The following is a 24301-nucleotide window of genomic DNA, read 5'->3' on the forward strand; positions in this document are numbered from 1 at the left end:
TCTTCCACTTGTATTCTACGTTTCAGCCCATTGACATTCTGTCATTGCCTCAAATGTGCCATCATCTTTTCCCTCTCTGCTCTTTCTTTCCTTGTGAATAATCTCTTTCCACGCTCCTTTGAATATTTCTTCCTGAGTCTGCAGGTTTCAGTTACACCAGAAGAACTGTCACTTATCTCTGTTCCTACAGTGATCCCCTTTCTGAACACATCATGATTTGTGAGAATTGCTTTTTTAATTATTGGTCTTCTGCTGGACTGAGAGCTCTGTGTGGGCAGGGATTTGTCTGTCTTTCTTCCCACAATGTCTGCTGTTCTTCGCATAAACAGTACATAAGAAGTATTGAAAATATTTGTTGAATGAATGAATAAGTGAATGACTACACAGCAAGATAGTGCAGTAAACAAGATGTACCATGATAAACATTTGACACAGGGTTGCTGTGATCAGAGTGTCAAAAGAATAACAGACAGAAATTAACTTGATAAGAGGAGTAGCAGAAAGTAGAAACTCCAAGTTTCCTGCTACTGAAGGAATGACAAGTTCAGGGTTTGATTTGTTTTGTTTTGTTTTTCCCTTTTGAATTTTAGGTTTGGGTAGGCTTTATAAGTGGAGACACTTATATGTAGCTGGAAATTTGAAATAGGGGCACTGATATGATCGAAGAGATACATAGTGATAATAACAATAGTTCTGTCAACTGCAATCTATATAGCACTTTTTTTAGTTTTTTAAAAACTTTTTTTTTAACAGAAGTTTCAAATGAGGTTAATTTCTAAGCAAATCATCTAGAGCTTTAGCTGGAGAACTTTGAAGAAAAATTAAGTTTATGAAAGATAAAACTAACATTTGCAACAAAATTATGTACTATTTTTGTATAAATATGGGGAAAAAAATCTAACCATGATCCTTTCTTTATTTTGCCTAGTTAGGACAGAGCTTCATTAACACGGAGATGCCTAAGACTCAGAGTGAAACTGACAGATACCTGTTTGTAGTGAAACAAGGTTTCTCAACAGCAGCACTATTGATGTTTTGTGCTAGATAATCCTCTGTTTTGGAGAGCCCTGTAGGAGATTTAGCAACATCTCTGATGTCTGCCTACTAGATGCCAGTAACATCACCACCCCCTTATAGTTATAACAAAAAAAAATCTGCAGACGTTGTGAAATGTTCCCCAGGGGCAAATTCCCCCCACTTGAGATATATTGCACGGGAGAATTAAAAATTACATCCCTATGCCATAGATAGGAAAACTTTGTAATATACTGGAGCCTTGTAATTCCCAAGTAAATTATTTCCAGATATTTATTTGGTGATTATTAGCAAAATGCAAAGGACTGATGTCACTACTCTCAGGTATTGCTAGGAATATAAAAGTGGTGAGGACTCTGGGCTACTTTTCTCAGAAAGCAAAGACGTCTAAGGAATAAAGGATGGGAACATAAGAAAGGGAAGGATAATTAATTTGTGTTTTGAGGATCTGCCTCAAAGATGGAAGGGGAGAAGATATGAGTCTGCCTGAATCTTTCACTTTATCTTATAATGGAAGGACACGATTTTCCAGAAAATCAGCCACATATGTTCCTACAGGTGAGAAAAGCATCTTAGGCTTTCTGTTCTCATACATCATGATAGGTTGTGTTTTCTCAAAGATCTCAGGTCAGTTGTTTGGCTGCAGACTACCAGTGTTGTGTTATTATGTGAAAATGAAACCACAGTTTGTTACTTGATTACTGCTCCTGACGGTACGGCCTGCTTTCTGGAGTGTGTCCTCTCTCTCTTTGCCTTGTTATCATCAGACTTGTTAATTATGAGGAGACCACACCTCCTTCTCCCCAACTTGCCCTATATCCATAGATCATAAATCTCTTATAATGAAGGTTCTATTGGGCATATGGGCTAAGAGAATTAACAACAGAAGTTCTAAAATACTGTGATTTTTTTTTTCGTTTTGTAGTCATGAAGGAAGAGAATGGTAGCTTTCATTTTTCTCAGTTTTAGAAAAACATTGTTAGACTTGGCAGATGTGGGTGGAAAGCAGACTGATATCAAGTTGTATATCGATACTTACATCACTGTTAACGGTAGCAAAGAAACCCCTTGAACTGACCTGATAAATAAGTTGTATGATTATAGAAATCTGTTTTTTCATTACTTTCCCCTTTCCTTCTCTTTCTCTTTTTTTTTTTCAATGAATGTTTCTTCTATGATAGCTGCCTATGAGATATCAGAACCTTTCAAATCTCAGTTTTTATCAGTCTGTCTTATGTTGTTTTCTTTTGGTATTATATGACAAGTTACACAGATTGAACTGTGTGTTTGGTATATTTCCTTTCATTGTAGAGTATAGTGTAGAGTTGTTATCGCCACCTAAATAACATACTAAACAAAGTAAGTTTATCTAGACCAAAACAACAGAAGGGGAAATAGGTTAATTTTCAAATGAAGAATTTTTTAGAATAATGTCATTTTAATGAATCTAATATACCTGATTTCTTTAGTTGTTGAAACTATTAAAGGAATTGCTAAGTTGAAACTTTCACACATTAAACTACTGGATTTATATAGTGATGCAGTTAAACAGATAGTTTGCAAAAATGTTGGAGAATATTCCAAAGTTTTTATATGTCTTAGTGGAAGCAAAATTGTCTTAATTAAAAAAAAGACAGTTGTCTTTACTATGTTAACATAATGATAATTACATTAAATGACATGTATAGAGTACTGAGTATGTACTAGATATTGTTATAAGTTCTTTAATTTAGCCCATACAGCATTCATATTAGGAAAAATCTATTACTATTCCTAGGCAGTTTTCTATTCAGTGGTCTAGTGGTAGGTCTAGCATTTGAACCTCGGGTTTGAACTCAAGGTGTTTGGCTCCATAGCCTGCATTTTTAAAGACTGTCTTCTACTGTTCTATAAACTTTTCCTTATCCATCAATACACATTCACATATACAAATATTTTCTATTTTGGCAAAAAATTACAATCTACATAAATATACATAAAACAGCAACATCCTGGGTGGTATTAGAGACTTGCTTAGTGAGGCATGATGCTCAGAAGGAAAACTTCAAAGGACCAAACTGCTGTGAAATGTAAAGGAAATAAAGTTAACACTGTTACATTTACTTGGAAGAATATGATAACTATCTTGTAAGATTGTGGTGATAATATAGTAATACCCAGTATGAGATAGGTAGATAGATAGATAGATAGATAGATAAAAGATAGAGATTGAATCTACAGTGCTTAATTTTAGGAAGGGTAAGAGAGAGGAGGGGCTCAATTGTCTAAACCAGAGGTCAAATATGGCTTCACTAAGGAGGTGTGGGTTGAAATTTTAGCAAATATATTTGTAATGAATCTCCTTTAGGAGTTCTGCACCACAGAGCTTACACCGTAGTATAAATATCTCTAAATTTGAGCGTGAATCTAAGAAAAAAATTGTGCTCTATTTTAATACCTTTTGTGAGACTCCATGTTATTTTAGTGCTTTCTGTTGGTTGGGAATTCAGTAGTCTACTATCTTATTATTTCTTCTGATATTTGATAAAATCTTCTTTATTTATTGTTATGCTGTTTCTCTCTGGAAGTTAATAATAGGAGTACTGATGAAACACCGAGGTGTGCTGCAAAAGGATTTATTCCTTCATATGTTAGTCTAACATGTAAAATGAGATTTGTAGTAACTTTTTTATCTTTTGCAAAACCACACACAACAGTATATTAATCCATAGTAAATGATGTGCTTATGTTAAGCTCGTGATTCTTCAGAAGGGACTGCACCAGAAGAAAAGGGAGAGTAACAGATATAGCATAACCCTTTGTCATTCTAGAGAAATGACTTTGGAGACGTTGGCGAATCCTGAGAGCTAAAAATACCTCTAATTTTCATACTGTCATTCACGCTCGCTAATTAAATTATCTCCGTAACACTGTGGGATAATGCTATGTGGTGGTAAACAGCTGACAAATCAGTGTTATATCAAATTCCAGAGAATCAAGAATCAAATATTCTTGATTAATTGTTGGAATGATTGAAAAACTATTCCATAGTATTTCCACAAATTATACTGAATAAAAGAAATATGATTTTAAAGTACTTTACTGCATACAAGGTTTCCTGTCCTACCAAAGTATTGATTGAAGAAATTTAACTATAGGATTCAGCATTTCCAAAAAGTTAGGGCTTCTGTTTTCTACTTGATAGAAATCTGTTTTCCACTTCACCAAATTCTTAAAAATCTAATATGGAGCATCTGGATTTTAAGAAAAGCTAAGGATTATTGCTTTTAGAATTTTCTGTTAAATTTGTTATTTTTGATTTTTGATATTTAAACAACAAAGTAGAATTTTTGGATTATACTAATAAAATTAAATATGATATATAGAAAAAATATGTCTGTTATTTCATTTTGAATATAAATTATTATAAGTACATATTGACTATGTCAAAATACATAGATATTGTTCATTTTATTATTATGTATCACAACTAAATATTTGAATAGAAACAAATATATAAACCCTAATCTAGACAGCCATTTTGACAATTCTTTTAAGAAACAGCACACTCTAAATTATAAGTCTGTATACTAAAATATAGAAGAGAGTAGTATATTTTGAGAATTCTCTATTCCCTTTGGAAATATAACTTTATTTCAGAGTAATCAAAGAATTAATCTAATAAAAAATTAATAAATTTGTGATACAGATATTAAGACAATGCCAACATATGAACTTACTCAACTATCATAATTACATGTAAAAAATAGAATGTATAAATAACCATATTAAATAGCACTCAAGTTGTTAGAACTACAAGCATAGTACTTTGCAGTTAGGTATTCAACACATTTCATAAACAACAGAAAACTATTTAGAAGTTTGGACAAACTGCGTTCCATTTAGGTATGTAACTTAAATGGAAAATTTGTAAAGCAGAGATATAATAAAGATAACAGGTAAAGAGCAATGTACCTTCTCTTAATAAAAAACTGTTTCCTCCAAATTCTAATTTTGCAAGATATTTTATAGCACTCAATACTGTCTATTTGTATGGTAAGAGAAGAATTTCATTTTGGGAAAATCCCAGAACTTTATTGGCACCGGGCCAGACGTTATCCTTTAACGTCTGCAGCTTGAAAAGCTTAACCTTTTAGCCCCTTACTTAAAGGACTACTAATTTAAACTACAAAATAAACATCTTCAAAAATTGCAAAAGGAATAGTTCTATTCTTACCAGGTTTGGATTTTCTCTTATAATTTTTGGCATTTGGCAAGTATCACCCTTGGTCTAATCATGCCATAGGTTTTATGTTCATATTGTGACATGAAATAGAAGCACATGAAAATTTTCAACCATCAGATACCTAATTTTTCCATTGGCGTACATCTACTCACAAAGGTTTTTATGTCATAAATTCTTATACAATACTTGATTATCCCTAAATTACATAGGACTGAGTCAATAACACCTTAGCTTTTAGATATTCTGTTTACTTAAACATACATACAACTACTATTCTTATCAGTCTTTTGTTGAACATTTACCCAAAAGGTAATTCAACTTAAATATTGAAAAAAAAGTCTATTCTAAAAATATTGTCTGATCTATTCCACCTGGTTTCCATCTGTGACAGCGTGTCTTCACAATGTCATGTGCTTTTCTTTTGTATGTTCTTTACCATTTGGCTTGGATGTAATCTTTGAACTGATGTTTTTTCTTCCTTATTGTCTGTATTCGGATTAGTATAAATTGAAACTTCCAAACCTTTATGTAGGTTTTGAGATGATTTGATTCTAATTAATTAGGAAGATTTAATGCATTATAAGCTCTCTGTATTAAATATTATATTATAGTGCCATTAATATAGCAATAGAATCAATCATTATATTCTTTTTTATTCTTTTCTTTGTAAGAACTTTCAGCGATTTTTCATTTACATTATTATCCTTTTCTGTGAGAAAGCAGTATTTCACTTCTGAATTTCTCAGTTATTTCAAATTGACTATATGGGCGTATATGTGTTGAGTTTGATACTTTGTAGTGTTGACATTACATTTCCTGAGATCACCATTAATGTTAAGGTACTTTATGTTTTTATCCAGTTTTTCTGTTAAATTTAAGTTTTGACTTGAAAACAGTGAGATATTATATGTTCATATAAACAGGCTTTAACCCTTAGTTTTGTCATGCCCCTCCTCCCATAGGTCATAGGCAAAACAAATTAATTTGAGATATATGAAACTGAATGGAATAATACAAATGTACAGAAGGGTGTGTAGATATATGTGTGTGTTTGTGATCATAATTTTAAAAAAGATATAATAGCCCATTGTATTTAAAATAGTTCTTTTGTTTACTCTACAGTAATTGTTTTTAAAATTTAAAAGAGAGCCAGAAAAAAAAATTTTAAGTAAATAATAAATAAATAAATAAATAAATAAAGAGAGCCAGTTAGAAATAAATTGAAATCATTTTTCATAATGTAAGAAATATCAGTAATATTTCTGTGTTTTCCAATAGAAATGCTAATTACAAGTATTTACTTTAAAGTTGGCCTGTCTAGTTCCAAATTACTAACAGAAATGAAATCATTTCTGTACTCTCTAGAATATGGCAATTCTAGATTACCTAAAACTAGAATATTCTTGGTTTTGAGTTTGGATAGATCTGATATTTAAAGAAAAATGGCCTTGTTTAGGAATATGAGGGGGACTATTATTCTTTAGATTTTTGTCTTGGAAAAGAGCCCTACACTGAAAGTTTTGTTATGATTTATAATTCACTACTTAGTAGTTTCTCTTTCTTGGACCTTCCTTCTCCCATGTTCAAAGAAAATGTTCTCAATTATACTCATAAAATATTTTACATCTCATTCATACACTTATTCATATTACTATGTTAAGGATTCTCATAGAATCATTTTAGAAATCATCTAGAGCATTAATCTAAACATGGTTATGCAGTTATTTCCCTGTACAGCATAACAGGGAACTCCTTAGGAGTCTGAGCTCCTGAACTGTCTCTCCTATAACTGTCAGTACTGTACCACATTCTACTAAGAATGTACCACGTCATTTCCATTGATCCGATTACTATGGAAAATTTACTAAGTGGTGTCAGTGAATTAACCTTTGGTAAGTGGGATGGCTATTACCAGGTGCATACTTCTGTAGGATGAATAAATGTTCTTTCATTCAATAAATGTAGATTAACCTCCTGCTGTATGCTAGAAATTGTGCTGTGGTTTTGGGATCCATGGATAATATCATAATCCCTGTCCTTGTGGTGCTCACAGTGAGCTGAAGGAGACACACATGAAGAAATAATTATGACAGTGTTAATGCCACAATCATGACCAGTTTGTACTGCCTTCTACGTAGGAGTTAAGCTTCTGATTGATTGATTCACAAAGGATGAGTCAGTTATTCTTAAAAAAAGGAACTAAACTAGTTAAGATGTCTTTTTACATGTGTAACACAGCTTTTCCTAAAGAATTTATTAAGAAACATATTAAATAATATTCTATTAGTACCAAGATTGTCTTTTTGCAAAATACTGTGGCTGCAAAGTAGATAGGATATGGTAGAACTATATCAGATTATTGGCTTGGTGTGGAGATAAAAATTAGCAACTAACTGGTTTTCTATTATTAAGAAGTGGAAAGTATGGGTATCCAGTTAGAGAATTCTTACTATTTTGTTTCTCTCTAACCATTCTGTTTATCTAACAATTCTGTTTATCTCACATATATGTATATGTATGTATCTATTCACTTTGTGTGTGTGTGAATGTCTGTTTTGAAAAAAAATATTGAGCTCAACAACATCATTTGTTGTAAAGACTTATTCTGCCTGTTATTTTCTTTTATTTCTGAGAATTAAGGATTGAGTGAATCTCCTCAATGTCCTGATGAATCTTTTTAAGATGTTCTTCTTCCGGGTAAACTGATTTCTTTATGATCTTCAGAAAATGTTCCTCTAACATAACAGAGATGATTATTTATTTCGCCACATGTTCAAACTGCCTTCAACTGCTCTAGGGTAACTTGCTTCACAAGACTTAGTATTGATCCATATTTTATAACTGACTAAATAAGAAAAAAAGAGTCTCCACAAAATAGCTAGAAAGATTGCCTTAACTGATGATTTCGTTTTAATAATTTTTGAAATGATCACAGAAAACTGATGGTGAAAAGCCCATATCTTAGACTGCTTAAAATGGAAAGTCTGCCCTTTATTTTAAGAAATTAAGAGAAATTAATTCTTTTCATTTTGGCTATGGATCTTGCAGACTTTTTCTACATATATGTAGTTTTAAATAGATTGTAGGAGAAAACAAGTTATTGAAGAACCACAAAGTAGTCTGATTTTAATTCTTTGAATTTAACTAAAAATGTTCACTTTATTAAATATAACAAAATCTCTAACATTTTTATTTATATACATATTTCTCATCCAGCTGAAGTCTTTTGAACTTGAAATAACCTGCCCTTCCAGAGTATTCTGATATTGCCAGATCCACTATTAGCCTCATTGAAAAATGAGCCAATAACTGCCACAAATAGCTCTCCAGTTTAAATATAATTGGTCAATAATATGTACCTACACACGTTTCCTGCATGTCTACCTACACTGAGTAGTTTTTTCACTTCACATTGATGAAATGCTACAGCTTTGGCAAGGTGACTTCTGAGTCTATGTTCAACACTGAAATAGGAGATAATTAAGTGCATTGTAAAAGATACAAATTAAGGTACAATATTTATAATTTATGTAAGTAATTTCTTATGAAAAATCAGAAATTTAATTAGCTTAAGCACATAATTATCCATACGATTTGATGCTAGGTCAAAAGGTAATATAGTATTGAGAGATCATCATATTTGTCTTTCAGCAGTTACAGCTTTGGTCTATTGCCTGGCACAATGCAAAGAGTAGGCAAACAATAATTACTTAGAGAATGAATGCATAATATGGCCATATTTGCCTAATAATTTGTGTTTCTTATTTGCATACACCTCTGGCAATGGGGAAATGGCTCAGTGTTTATCAGGGGTAGAAACCAGAGTGGGATCAAAACTTTGCATGGAAATTGACATTGTGAAATAATCATAATAGTTTACTATTTATTGAGTGCTTATTCTCCACCAGACATTGTGCTAAGTTCTTCACATGAATCATACACTTTAATTCACAATAATTTTTGGAAGTAGTCTTATTATTAGGTTTTTCTATTTTAGGTATGGAAAAACTAGGCTCAGAGAACTTACGCAATTTTACAAAGGTCACACAGCTAGTACATGCTGGAGGGAAGTCAGATTCATAATTTATATAAAGGACAAGTTGTATTGCCTTTTCAGGATTGTTGGAGTGAGACCTTAGATGATGAAGTTAACAATGTCTGTAATTCAGAATATGAACTTTATCTTTTAAGAACTGTTGTTTTTAATATGATTATGTTAAAACAAGAATCTTGATCTTTCAAAAGAGGAATTCTCACTAGTATATTTTACATTATATTTTGAATATAGAGCTTATATTATCTGACCTTTCTTGCTGTTTTCAAAACTGTGAGGATAATTTAGCATAAGAAGAATGAATAATAAAATCAAATACAGAAAGTATGTTATTATAATAACTATAAGGGAAATATTTGAAAATAAATTTGACAGTGGCCTAAATGCTAGAGTAAATCATATCCCCCGTCTGAAATCTTCCTAACACCAGTTACTCTTTAAGAACTTACTGCATCCTCTTGTTCATAATGACATTCCCTCAAGGAAATCTTTTAGTTAAATAAAATAATACTCTGTCATAAATGTCACATTTTTTTAGTTACCACAAATAAATAATATAATATTCGAGTTTGGTTAGCTGGCTTCCCCGAATTTAAGTGTTTTTCACCCATGGGAACCCCATAATTATGTTATTTTGCTATAGACATGAATTAAGGTTAAGGTTACTTTAGTTTATTTCCAGTGGGGTTACTAAATTCTGAGACTTCATAGTTAATTTATGTTTTTTATCTGTAGGTTGATCCCAAAGTAGACCTTTGAGGACAATATTGAATGAGATCCAGAAGGGTCTGATTTCATTTTGAATCTTTCCTTTTATGGGAGTTGACTATTAAGTAATTTACATAATTAAAAATTCCGTTTCTGGATCCTTACCTGCATGAACCAAAATGGATATGCACATCTCTGAGAACACACACAGGGTTTAGCAACAGTGGCACAGGGAGAGATCGAGGTGAATGGCTGAGCAGAGGAATCCTTGACACAGTGCCTGCCACTGCCTGTCAGGGATGCACGCAGAGACAGGACGGCCCTTCCAGAACCTGTCTTTCACACTCTTGCTGAGGCACCACTGAAAGACTAAGTGAGTGTGAGTTAGGATGTACCATTTTGGGGTGGTGATGGTGATAGAAATATACGTGTAGCATTTCAACAAAAACAATCGTGCTAGAGTTTAACAGCTAGATAACCAATTACTGTGTAGTTAAAACAACCTTTTGAAAATTTAAATTAAAAAAAAAAACTAGTGTCTCTAGCTCTTAGTAATGAATAACAAGAAAACAAGGACATCAAAGCCGAGAATGTGAAATGGCTTTGTCCAAATTGCATGCCAGTCAGTGGTGGCGCGGATTTGAACACAGTTCTTTGAGTTAAAATCCAGTTCTCTTTTGAGAATAAGAGAATAAGAGGAAAAAAGATTTTGAATATTCTAACTTGACATTTTTTTCCTCTTTTAATCGTTTTGGTAATGAGGTCAGGCTCAAGGTGACATTCTGGTACAGTAGAGAGTGTTTAAATGTCAGACTTCAGCAAAACTCCTAGCGTATTTCAAACTGATAATTTAACAAAGAAGAAAAAACTGTTGACACAGTGCTTTGTTTTATTTCCTTTTACAGTCTAAATCCTGAAAATAAAACTTTTAAATCCTTGTTATTTTACATCTGTTTCTTTTCCACTGTATAGTATCAAAAAACATTAAGTACTCAATTAAATAACTCAGATAAATAACATATATATTTATAATGCCCCCAAATTAGTTTTTCTTTTTAGTTTTAAAACTCCCAAAATTATTTTCAGCACTTGAGCACCTGTTATCAAACTTTATATTTCTGCATCATTTCTTTTCTAAACTCTTACAAGTTAGCTATGGGATAACATGGATGGTGCTTCACAAACTGTAATATACTCATTACATCATGTTGCTTTTATCCTCCCTGCCCGCTGTTCATTCTCAATGTGAAAAATCATAACATGTCAATGACAGGAGGTCTGGCTTTCAGGCCAACTTTTTAAATTATTCCCACTGAGGAACTGTCAATAGGATTAAAATACAGATTCTGGATCTGTCCATCCCAGATGAGGTCAGCACTTTGAGCAGTGGGAATACTATTTCTGCAGTCTGTGCTTTCCCCTTTGCATGCAGAAGCATAGAGGTTAATATGACACAAATATTTGAAAGCTCCTATGGAAACAGGCTAGCTTTGCCTAAATTAAGTCAGTTGTCCATCTGCAATAAATAAAATAACAGCATTCATTAGAATCCGTAGCTATGTATATGTGTAGATTCTACAATAATATTAAAGCCCACAAAGTTTCAATTACAGAACAATCCACTTATAGTTCATAATTAATAAATTCTTTGCAGCTGTGTAACTGTGGCCGGAAACATCTGCAAAGCCTTATATTTTACACACAGGCACATACACATAATTCCTTCAGAAAAAGTTTAATTGTGCTTAAAATCACAGGTCTGGAAACAGAGTAAGACCTGAGGAAGCTGAGTCTAGTTGTATTCAGTTAGCTCCTTGGAGGAGGAGTTGGGGGGGAAAGGAAACCAGCCCTTGTCTAGCACAGGTGATGTAGGTAAAAAATAAGAATGTTTAAGGTCTATTCATATATTCACTGAAAACTAACTTTGTATATTATCTCCCCTACATATAACTTGGTATTGATAAGCATCTATTTAAGTTATAAAATTACTCAGTAAAATGCTAGTCCTCAGATAAAAGATAAATTATTATTTATAAAACTAAAATTAGAAATGGGTAAAAAGAATATATTGATTTTCCTTTGTTTTGGAATTTATAGTTAATTTTTTACACCTAAATGTAGCTTTATAAAAATAGATGAATATAGAACATATGTGTTAGAAAGGCAAACTAACATATTTTTGACAGATAAAATTTGGTATTTTTTCTTAATGTTGGCTAACTTAAATGTTCAGTTTGAAGTTGCATTATCAATGGATTTTATTATACATGACAACTTTACTGAGGTAAAATTCACATACCATACAATTCACCCATGACAGTTAACAATCTGGTGATTTGTTAGTATAGTTATAGAGTTGTACAACCATCACTATCAATCAATTTTTGAACATTTTCATCGCCCCAGAAAATAACCCTGCACCCATTAACAGTCACTTGCTATTCCTCTCACTGCCCCAGCTCTTAGCAACCACTAATCTACTTTCTGTCTCTATAGATTTGCCTATTCTGGATATTTCATATAAACAGAAGTATATAGTATGTGATCTTTTGTGACTGGATTCTTTCACATGGCACAATGTTTTCAGAATGTATCAGAATTTAACTTCTTTTGATTGCTGAATAGTATTCCATTGTGTGTATTCATTTATTAGTTGATGGACATTTTGGTTGTTTCTACACTTTGGGCTATTATGAATAATTCTGTTATAAACATTTAATTATGTTCAAGTGTTTGTGTCAGTAAATGTTTTCATTTCTCCTGGGTACATACTGAGGAGTGGAATTGTTGGGTAACATGATAACTATGTTTAAACTTTTGAGGACTTGCCAGTTTTTTTCAAAGTGGCTGCACCATTTTACATTCCCAACAGCAGTGTATGAGAGTTCTAATTCCTCCATATTCTTACCAGACTTCTTTTATCTGTCTTTTTTAATAGTCTTCCTACTGGGTATAAGTGGTTTATCATTGTAGTTTTGAGTTGCATTTCCCTGATGACTAATGATCTTGAGCATCGTTTTGTGTGTTTATTGGCCATTTGTATATGTTCCATATAGAAATATCTATTCAGATTCTTTGCCTATTTTTTGATTGGCTTATTAATAAATTTTAATTTTTGATTATTTTAAAATTCTAACTTATTATAATTCTCAATAATATCTAATCTTATCTCCCTCATCAATTTTATGGTAGACATATCTTTTATCACGCATTCTTTACAGACTTTGATAGTCCGAGAAAAGACCTAGAACCTCCAGGATGATGATTCTAAACACCTGGAAAGCTTTTAAAATATAGATATATCCGAACCTTAATAATGACTCAGTTATCATTAATAGGGCCAAGACAGTAGTCTCTTTTCAAAGCATCCCTCATGTGCAGTCATGGGGCACAGCCCACTAAGATATGGAGTTTCAGTGCCTTAATGTTCAGGATGGGTCAGTTATGTCTGAAAGTAAAGATGGAGTTTAAGATTTCTAAAAAAATGTGCCCATTATGGTTGAGGGAATCCTTCTTGGCTGTAGAGAAATTCTAGAAATATGTGGATTTTCTGGGATAACCAGTTTGTGGGAGAAGGTCCTTAGAAGTATAAGCAGATAGGATATCCCCTAAGCTTACCATTGTAGGTCATAAACCTAAAGTACCAGGGTAGGTCTGAGTATCTACACCCTTGATCAGAAAAAAAAGAGGTATTCCACTTTATCCAACTGCTTAGCCTAAAGAGTGGAAATTTGTCTGTGGCTTTTACAGTGGCCTTTAGGATTGTTCATTGAGAACACAGAGTTGTTACACCAGTACCGTGATTGTTCCGCAGACTGCCTCATGAAAGTATATACTCAAAGGCCTGGCACCCCATTGCTTAAACACTTGAAATCCATTGAAGACAGCTATGGAATATGCTAATGTTAGGAGAGTTTGAGAATCAGGATACAAGGCTTTTGTATCAACTCTCTTATGTATTTAAATATCTTTGTGTTCAGAATTTTGTTGCTCTTAAGTAATTTACTTATAAATGGGAAACCCTGTTCCACTTTGTGTGTGTGTGTGTGTGTGTGTGTTTTAAGAATTTAAATCCCACATATTATTTGAACCAATTTTGTTACATAAGACAATCTTCTTATTTAAAAAGAGTTGAAATTAAATATAATATTACAGTTACTTCATCGCAGTAAACAATATAGCAGATCTTGGAATATAGTATATTTTGTAATATAATTTAGTAGGTATATTACAGTAGGTAATCTTGTTACTGTCCAGGAAAAAGAAGTTTCATGTGCTTCCTAGATTTTCTTTTTCTTTGGTGCTTTTCCATTTAAACAACTGGCTAAGTGAAATCTTGCTCAGTGTATGAAATCTGACAAGATTATGGTTCTTAGCTCTAGGATAATGAACTTATGTTATTTTATTCATTAAGGCCCTGAGGGCTAGGAAAAAACAGTCCAAAGAATCAGTCCCAGGCCTTTGTGGTAACACTGAAAAATACTGTTACTAAAATCATTGGTGAAATATTATTTTTACAGAAGTAAATATTGAAAACAAATTTTATACATATTCCCAGTCTTCATCTGTCCAGTGAAATATTACCTAAAAACAAAGTTCAGTTAAAAAAACACAGTCATCGAAAGGCAGGAGATTAAAATGGTATGTTTCTTATTGTAACTAATTTTACCATAGTGCATACAGTATATTAATTAAAGTTTGCTTTAAGTTCAAATGCTGTTGAACAAATTGAGAAATAAAGCAAAGGAAGAAAAAAGTTTTAAAACTGCTATTGCACGATTCCTAGAAAGTTATTTTTATATACTTCATCATTATGTATAAAGGAAATTTATCTTTGATTGAGGTTTCAGAAGGCATTTACCATGAAAAACTTTTTTACTAGTACCTTTTTGGAAAACCAGCTGCATTTATAGAGAGAAGAAATTGCCCTTATTTCCATGTACGCTTTTGGGAGCAGCTGGAGGGCTCATCTAAGTCTTCCTTAAGTGATTAAATCTCAGGTATATCACTACACTCCAGTTTCTCTCACAGTATTTTACTCAAGCTATTTCATCTAGATATCTCATCTAAAATTTTAATTTTATGAGCATCTGTTACTTCCTTCCTAAACATTTTACTACGCAATTGCTCACTACTGTCTTGAGAGATACAGGTTATGTCTTCTCGGGTTCTTGGCTTTACTCTTCGCACCATAGCTCCCAAGATTTTGTACTTATTTTTAATAAATCTAAATTAATAGCTTCCTTAGATGTTAAGTGAAAACTCTCTTGTTACAACTTATTATTTTCAATATTAGCTGAACTGAAACAAAATAGTACTTCAAAGAAAAAATGTTAAGACTTTTATGACCACATTTTTTCGAGATTGCTTCTCTCATTATCTATTTAATGATGGCCATACATGTACTCCATCATTTTGCAGGCATCTACAATGCCAAAATTCATGGTGAAATTGAGGAGATCTACTTAATATCTCTTCTGTAAGGTGTACTAGGATATTATTTCAGCGTTTTCTAAGTTAAAATAATAGCTTTAAATCAGTCAAAGGGTATAATAAAAGGCAATAGGGGCCCATTGAAAATTCATTTTGGGGGTTGCTAAAGCTTCGAGACCCATTGAACAGATGCCAGACTTTGGCTTATTCAGCAGTCAAGGCTGGTGCAATAGCATATGGTTGAGTCTCAGCAGTCCTGTGTTCTAAATCCAGTTTTAGCCTAGACAAACAGAATTATTTGAAGAACTCAGGTTAATTTTGCTTCAAATCTGTTTTCCCATCTGCTAAAATGATAACAGAATTTAATGAAATTTGAAAGTTGAATGATAAGGGTTTTAAATTTCTCTACATTAGGTACTGTATACATTCTACAAGCCATGTAAGTGGAGCAAGAAATGGACCTGCTTATTTGTGGGAAAAGTGGAAGTAAGCCTTTGGTTAGAAGCCTTTATTAGCAACAGGAGGGTGAGAATTGCGAGAGATTGCACTAGGTAGTTTGCTGCCTACAGTTCTGGAAGCCTTACCTAGTGGATGTTAAATCGTGTTGCCATTCCTCCCCCATTTCCTTGCTCCCCAACTCCTGTCCCTGTAAAAAGTGAGTAAATACACATAATATCATAAAAGACTCTCAGCATACATCTCTCTGTCTCTCTCTCTCTTTTTCTTTGTTAATTCTCTGGGCCTTAATGTTATCAAGCTGCAGGTTGTGAGTAAAGCATTGCCTTTTCTGTGTTACAGATGTTCTATCTGATCACTGAATTACGGATAATACATGGGGCAAGATGCAGTGCATACTTAAAGAAAGGAATTTCCAGCCTGAGAAATCCATGCTAAATCCTTTATCCTACCAGTTAACCATTCTTTTATGTGGCAAGATTGTATCTTTAGAAACATTTTAAAGTGTTATTTTGTTTCATATTATTTCAAAATCGAGCTCGTTTTTCTCTCTGTGTCTTAGATTTGTAGTAATTGCTACAAGAACAGGTGAAGATGCATTAAGCTTCGTTGCCTAATATGTTTGTGAGTGCTTCCCTCTTGTATGAATTGAGGAAGCCAACTAAAGGCAGACTGGCTTCTGAGGGCAGCAGTGGATCATAATTTACAAAGAGATGATGGTAGTTCTGTTCACAAATCTATAACTTATCACAATATGACCTATCTTTAAGTTTCTAAGTTATCTAAAATACCTGTCTTGTTCATATAAAGCACCCTTATATTCTTGAAGCTTAAAAGATAATTTGGAGTACTCAATTGTACCAGATTATGTATTAAATATTCAACATGTGAACAAAAGTACAGAATGACTTGACTTTTTTCTGGAGGATATACTATCTTAATAAGATAGGATTGTTTTTCCACCCAAGAGGGAAAATGTGATTACACTTCTGAATAATGCTTAAGTTGAGAACATTAAACAAACTTGAATCTAATACATTAAAAGTTAAAATTGAATTTATGTTAAATATTCACTTATTTTTCTTTATAGGTATGATTTATTAATTTCTATTAAATTTGAAGGTCACTAAAACTTAAATAGATATTCATTTAATAAAGATGGAGGGTAAATTGAATCTATTTAATATATTCAATGTATAGTACCATCAATTAATTTAAAAATGGTTGAGATAATGAAAATTGAACTTGCTAAATTTTAGATAAGATAAATATGTAAAATGTCTGGAGATAGTAAATAGTTCCAGGTTACTTGATTTAATAACAAGTAGTCTCTAAGTGAGTTAGGGCAACTTCACTGGAAGGTGATAGAGATGTCTATTCCTTTCTGAGAGCAGTTGCTGTGTTAGTGTGACTATCTTAACCTTTCCCAGCAGAGGAGAAATGGTTATCACCTGTTTGTAGTTGATGGCTTTCTCCTTATTTCAGGCAGAATAGGTTTCTTCTATTCATAGGATTTCATTTCATTATTTTTAGTAACAAGGAAGTTCACTTAGTGGAAAGCAGCCTGCCTTGGAGCTTAAATTGGTTGAAATTATATCTTGAAGTTTTCTGAAAATTGCAGGGTGTGAGGGGGAATACATTTCTATCATTTTCAGATGACAGCTTTTACATCACTATTATTTGTAGTCAGGTAATAAAATTAGTTTAATATTTTTCACTATGAACCAAATTCACACATAAAAACTTAATTTATAGCTATACTAGATTAAGAAAATATAACTTTGAAGTGTGTTAATGTGAATCAACAAGCAAGTTAATTATTACTGAAATCAAAGTTCCCCTGAATTAGCTCTCCTGAGATTTTATCTAAATAAATTATGCTTGTGTTTAGTTTTGGGCTCTAGACTTTGGACTGATGCCAACTACAGGTGTAAGTTTGCTGTATCATTTGGTTTTTATTATTTTGTTTTAAAATACAGTATTATACAATTGGGTTATTGATATACACTAAACAGAATTTTACCATAAAGGGCATGTTTTTCCCTTCTTGTTTCATATAATTAGAGACTTATGGTTTATAATTAGTTCCCAGGAAACATGACAACAGATATAAAAAGAATATGTTAGAAATTTCTTATTGGAATCTAGGTTTCTATTGAGTCTGGTGATAGCAAATTTGGAAACCAAAGTTCACATTTTATTCTTTGCTAAATATTACTAAAATTTAAAGAAGGTCTGTTTGTTCTCATGTTTCTATTTTCACTTTGTTCTGCATTCCCAGCCTGTGGCCGTGGGTTCTACAAATCCTCCTCTCAAGATCTTCAATGCTCTCGTTGTCCAACCCACAGTTTTTCTGATAAAGAAGGCTCCTCAAGGTGTGACTGTGATGATGGGTATTACAGGGCTCCATCTGACCCACCATATGTGGCGTGCACAAGTAAGTTCATAATTGTAAAATTAGGACTTTCAAATCCCTTCCATTTGTTTGTAGTATTGTGACATCATTGAGATAGGCATGAAACTTATGAGTACATTCCACAAACCGATGAGGCTAAACAATAATATAAAGGAGATACATCTTACATCATCATCAGTGTAATTTTCATGTTTGCCAGATCAAAATGCATTTTAATCTTGTTTTACACATGTATTCAATAGGAATAATAAATAAAATGTAAAACTTATTTGAGTCTTGCATGGCTGTGAAATGTTATTAAAAAGTAATGGTTTCTGACTTAAAATTCCATCACTAAATAGGGCAAATCTTACATCTTGGTGCTTCAATTAATGAATGTTTGAGAGACTCAAATCCAAAGTCAATTCCAGACATTACTATAAATCATTCTTGAGCACATTAAGAATGAATGGATGTATTCTCTGTTATATGGTTAAAAGGCAAAGTATTTTTAAACAACTGCACAACTGTTTTTTTAGGTGCATTAACTGTTCTTTTTTAATAGCTTGGAAGAAAAATAGCTAAAGACCGTGGCAAAAGGACAAAGACAGTTGTTATCCTGTTTTCATTTTGACATATTAAATAGAAAATAAATAAAGCCTCTTGCCAAGTGAATTCAAGAAGGCTTTTATTCAGTTTCTCTAGGAAAGGTAATGAAATGTTTATGTGCAAGAGAGCGTTTCAAGTAGTTTTCTGTATGGTGATTGAGCCACTAGATTAATGCCTCACATGGATCCTTTAGTTCATTTTTGTTTGTTTTTTGTCTATTTTTGTTTATTTGCTTATTTTTGGTTTCCAAAGGGCCTCCGTCTGCCCCACAGAACCTCATTTTCAATATCAACCAAACCACAGTGAGCTTGGAATGGAGTCCACCTGCAGACAATGGGGGAAGAAACGATGTGACCTACAGAATACTGTGTAAGCGGTGCAGCTGGGAGCAGGGTGAATGCATTCCCTGTGGGAGTAGCATTGGCTACATGCCCCAGCAGACTGGATTAGAGGATAACTACGTCACTGTCATGGACCTGCTGGCCCACGCTAATTATACTTTTGAAGTTGAAGCTGTAAATGGAGTTTCTGACTTAAGTCGATCCCAGAGGCTCTTTGCGGCTGTCAGTGTCACCACAGGTCAAGCAGGTATGTTTTTGTGTTTGTCTTGACTAAGTGAAAAATGTGACTACATAAGTGAGGTCTCTCGCTTGAATATCTTGTTAACTTGGCTCTACAGAACTTGATTATTCCAGCTTGTTGATTATTCACACCTTTCGCTTTTCTTTGCTATTTCTTCTGTTGCCTGTTAAACCATTACTAGACTCATTAACATCTCCTCCAGAGATCTGGCAGGAGAAAGAAAAGGGGATAAATTGTAAACCAATTAAGACTGCTCTAAGAGGACCAACTCTATTAAGATCTAGGGGAGGAGAGGGAAAATATTGGACAAAATAAGATGTAGGATATTTCTTGCATTTTTAATTTACCTTTTTGTGTGCTACGTGCTCATGATTAAAATCTACAGGATAATTAGGAATAATGAAGGAGTTGGCTTCAACGTCTCACATGGTGTTAACCAGTTTTTTACCACATAAAATGTTATATTTGTAATAGGTGGCCAGTCTGCCTTAAAATTTGCATGAGGGAATTTTACATTCCTCACTAGATTTGTGATCATATTGATGTCTATAGTATTGGAATAAGTACTTGAGAGATCTCATGAGGCTTTCAAAATAAATGAATTAAGAAATATAATTATCATGATGATTGTGAACTGGTAGCTTAGCCTAAAAGCAGTTTTCGCTTATTTTCTTATTGGCATTTAAGATGCCCTGCTTGGTCATTCTTTGCTGTGGTAAGTAGGTTTTGGAAAATATAAATTGGGAAGGAAGCTTCAAAAATTGGAGACTTTCTAAACCTTTAGAAAAATATTATTACTGGGGGAAGTTCCAGAAATTGAGAGCTTTTTCAAACTTCTGAAAATTCTTGCTGCTGAAGGATGATGCTATGTAGTCAGAGTATCCAAGTGCTATGTCATCGTCATTAATAAAATTGGACCTGCACTGGAGTACTGAGTTGTGTAAGCATCATAATAAGCTTATAACAAGGTCTTCTTGATCTTTGGCAAGCTGTCAACAGTAATATTATCCCAAATTCCTGGACATAGACTAATCTATTCTTCATATCTATGCCAATTTTAATAAAATGTTACCTATTTAAATTATATCTGCACAATGAAGCCTATACATATAGTCTCATGCTTACCATTTTGAACAGATTAGTGGGTTCCTATTCTAAAGGTCTTATTTTGATGTTTATTTAAAAGGCTATTGCAAATCAGATTTCTTACATAAAAGCTGAAGTCTGGAAGTAAAACCACATAGAAATTTTTAGATCTTCAAAAATTGGACAAAAGAAGCAACTCATTTAACTGATATTTGGATTGATTCATTTTATTTACCCTTACACCATTTGCCATTCTTTTATAATGCTGTTGTTAGTAGGTGTTTTTACTTGTTTTGCTTTATATTGAAATTTGTCATTGTAACGTTACAGTGAGTGGGTTTGAAACATTTTAGGTTCATGATTATGACACTAGAGCTATCTTTGGAACCATTAATAAAAACTCTTAGGTCTGATGAGCTAGAATAACTACTTTATTCTTGCTGATAATAAGTAAAAGAAGGGATATTTCTATTTATTTTTTAATACAACCTAAAGATACTGAACTGATACCACAAATAGAGTTTGCCAGGTAGGCCACTTTGGGAATCTGTTTCCATGATCTTTAAATGTTCATTGTTTAATTTTTCAGGTTAATACTACACAGCCTAAATAGGTCATAGATATTCCATAAGTTCCTGAATCAACTGTCTTATAGTAGTTACGTAAAATGGCTTTGTCCCTTGATTCTCTTCCAGTTAAGAGCAAACTAAGTTTGTTTGGTTTTGGGGGGGAGGTAATTTAAATGTACAAAAATTAGATTGCTATGATTACACAACTATGTAAATATACCAAAAATTATTAAATTGTGTGCTTAAAATGAGTAAATTTTATGGTATGAAAATGATACCTCAGTAAAGCTATTAACATTTTTAAAAGAAAAAATATAATAAAGTTAAAAAGCAAACTAGGTTTGTACTTTTATATTAAAATATTAATTCACAATTGCCTGGTCCCAACTACATCTCAAATACTAAAAACCCATGAACTTACACTCAGCTTTTTCTGCTTTCAAAAAGAACAGCATTAATAAGGCAGCAAGCTGCGGTAATTTTAAAAGTTTTAATGTATTTTTTAACTGAGGAAATTTAGAATATGTTAGTGACTATTGTTCAGTTAAATTTGTACCCATTCCCCCCATCCCATCGTCAATATTTTTTCTTTTTCTAAGGGGGAAATGATTTGAAACTTTGTCCATGTTTATAACTATCCATGGAAACCTGCAATGATCCTTAAAATTCTCATTCTGTGTTAACCAAACAGCATCACCTCTCACCTAGTTTATGCTTCAGTCACTTCAATAATGAATTTAAGGATCTCTGGTCAGTTATCAGTTATTGCTCATCAGCAATCCACTGATGCCTAGTACAAAAAGAATCTGCATGTGTCTGGGCAAGAAGAGAGAGTAAGGATGGAAAATCATCAGGCAGTGTTTGAAAGGTAGTGCGTACTTTGTAGTTCCTTTTCTATTAAGTTTGGAGTCTGGAGCTCAGAACCCCCCATACCAGTGTTTGTGGAAATGGAAGTACATTGAAGACCCCCTCGTCCTTTCCTCAGGGTAGGAGTAGGGTTATTGGTGTTTAAAGACCTGTACCCCAAGCCCTGCTGCCACTTATGAGGTATGTGCTGTTGGGTGGACTGCTAAAGTTCTACAGGAGTATGATGGAGATAAGATGGTATCTATCTTCCTGCATTATCCTGCTAAATGAGATATTGAAGAAAACTTGAAAACGCTTTATTGTCATAAAAATGTTATTGCAGTGAGTAGCGTAATGAATGCTGATTAATCCTCTTTTTATGTAACTCTTTATGAACCTGTCAAGGCAAAACACACTAAAATCTTTACTTATTGCCATGTGTCCAGGGTGGGGTGTATAATCGAGGCCCAGGATTGGCAATTATGTGTTATAACATTGCAGGAGGGAGAAATTAATTTTTTTTATCTAGTCACAAGTTGTCTTAAGACTGAGGTTCTTATTTAAACCAATAATTAGCTTTAAGATGAGATGTTTATAGAGAAGCCTAATACGTGATATTCATATTTAGATAGTTTTTGTATTTACTTATCGGGAACATACTACCTACACAAGGTGTCTGGAATGTATTCTTTTTGTTGCTGTTTTGTTAGGAATGATACTGACCTATTAAGGGTGAAGTCACACAGCTTAAACTTAGGTACATATACACACACACACACACACACATATATATATATATATATATATATATATACACACATATATATAGGTATATGTAAGATGGAAAGCACATGCATTTGACTTATGGCATTATGGTCTTCATTCTTCCTTACAGTGGAAGGCTCCAAATAATTACACGTGTTCTGAAGTGGTAACTATTTAAATGCTACTTTTCAAAACATTAACCCAGCCAACTGTACTGAGTAGTATATGTTAAGCACTGTGCAGAATGCTGAAGATAGGAAGGCAAAGAATGGTCCTATCCTTATGAGGAACTGTTACTATAGCAGATGTATATTTATTTATACAACTAATGATAGGACACTTGAATATAATGTGATGCATGCTATAGAACAAAATTAGGAACAAAATACAGAACCCCAAAGAAGGAATGATTCATTCCATCTGTGGAAAAAAGGGGAGTCCTCACAGAAAAGAGGCCAATCAATCTAGAACTTTAGAATGGATATGGTTTTGCCAGAAGGAGGACAAGTGAGTCATATTCTAGGCCCTCAGGTGGACCTGTACCATGAAAACATAATCATTGCCACTACATTCCTTCCACAAATCAAGTGCATTAACACACCAAAATGGGCTGCAGAAAACTTAGTAAAAACAGGTCATCCGAAAATTACTGTCTCTGTCTGTAACACCTTCCTTCACTGTGGGATCATTTAGACAATTAGATAATTTTTAAATTTTTTAGAAAACATAATATAAAATTATAATATGTGGTCTTTCCCACAAACAGACTTAAGAAACTTAGTCATTATTCTTCAGGTCAGTAATCATGTTTTGTTTTTGTCTTCACCATCTAACACAATTCTTTCTCTGTTCCTAATGTCGTGTAATTAATTCTAGTGAGGAAACTAGTCACACACAAGAAAAGTTAAATGATTTTACGGGAGTGAAAACATTCAGATGTGAATGGAAAAGGCATAGGATTTGATATTTGATGACATGATAACTTCATGTTAGACAAGTTATTTCACCTCTTTAACTTGAATTTTCTCCTGAAATGGGATCATGTTACTTGACTCCTCATATTGTAAAAAAAAAAAAAAAAACTGAGCTTTTAGCTTAATACTTGTTATATTTGTTAGAATAAAAACAAAGTGTTTTTGTTTTTGTAAGTGTGTTATTGTACTACAACAATGATAATAATAGAAGTAATGATAAGGGTTACAAGTGATTGAAAACAATACAATTTTGGTACTTTTTAAATGTACCAGGTACACGGAAAGTGTGTCAAGTTGAGTCACAATGTCTGTGGACTCATGTAGTTCTCCTAAATAACAGAGAGGTCTGGGAGAGAAGACCTCTAAGAGCCCATCTTATGTCCATAATTAAATGGACAGTCATAATACAGTACAAACTATACATTGCACAGTGCAAGGTTGACTGCAAATTATTGATAGCTGAGTAATATGTGTACAGATACTGTCATTTTAAGTGGGATCCATGACTTACAATGCTGCAGAAAGCACTGGGAAGAAATTAAGGATGAAAACTGGAACCTCTTG

At 33.0% G+C, this 24301-nt stretch overlaps 1 protein-coding gene across 9 annotated transcripts in view; it reads left to right on the top strand.

The window, feature by feature from the left end:
* The window catches only part of EPHA7 (EPH receptor A7), a 165187-nt gene that overhangs the window by 40306 nt on the left and 100580 nt on the right, over window positions 1-24301 (top strand). For 7 of the 9 annotated variants that reach the window (XM_060115322.1, XM_060115323.1, XM_060115324.1 and 4 more), the window contains exons 4-5: window positions 18193-18348; window positions 19168-19503. In XM_060115322.1, coding sequence (XP_059971305.1) covers window positions 18193-18348; window positions 19168-19503 — 492 coding nt within the window. Of the gene's footprint in view, window positions 1-18192; window positions 18349-19167; window positions 19504-24301 lie in introns of those variants that run through there. The other 2 variants (XM_060115329.1, XM_060115330.1) reach the window with 2 other exon arrangements.

The sequence above is a fragment of the Mesoplodon densirostris genome, chromosome 12, assembly GCF_025265405.1.
Source record: "Mesoplodon densirostris isolate mMesDen1 chromosome 12, mMesDen1 primary haplotype, whole genome shotgun sequence".
Lineage (NCBI taxonomy): Eukaryota > Metazoa > Chordata > Mammalia > Artiodactyla > Ziphiidae > Mesoplodon > Mesoplodon densirostris.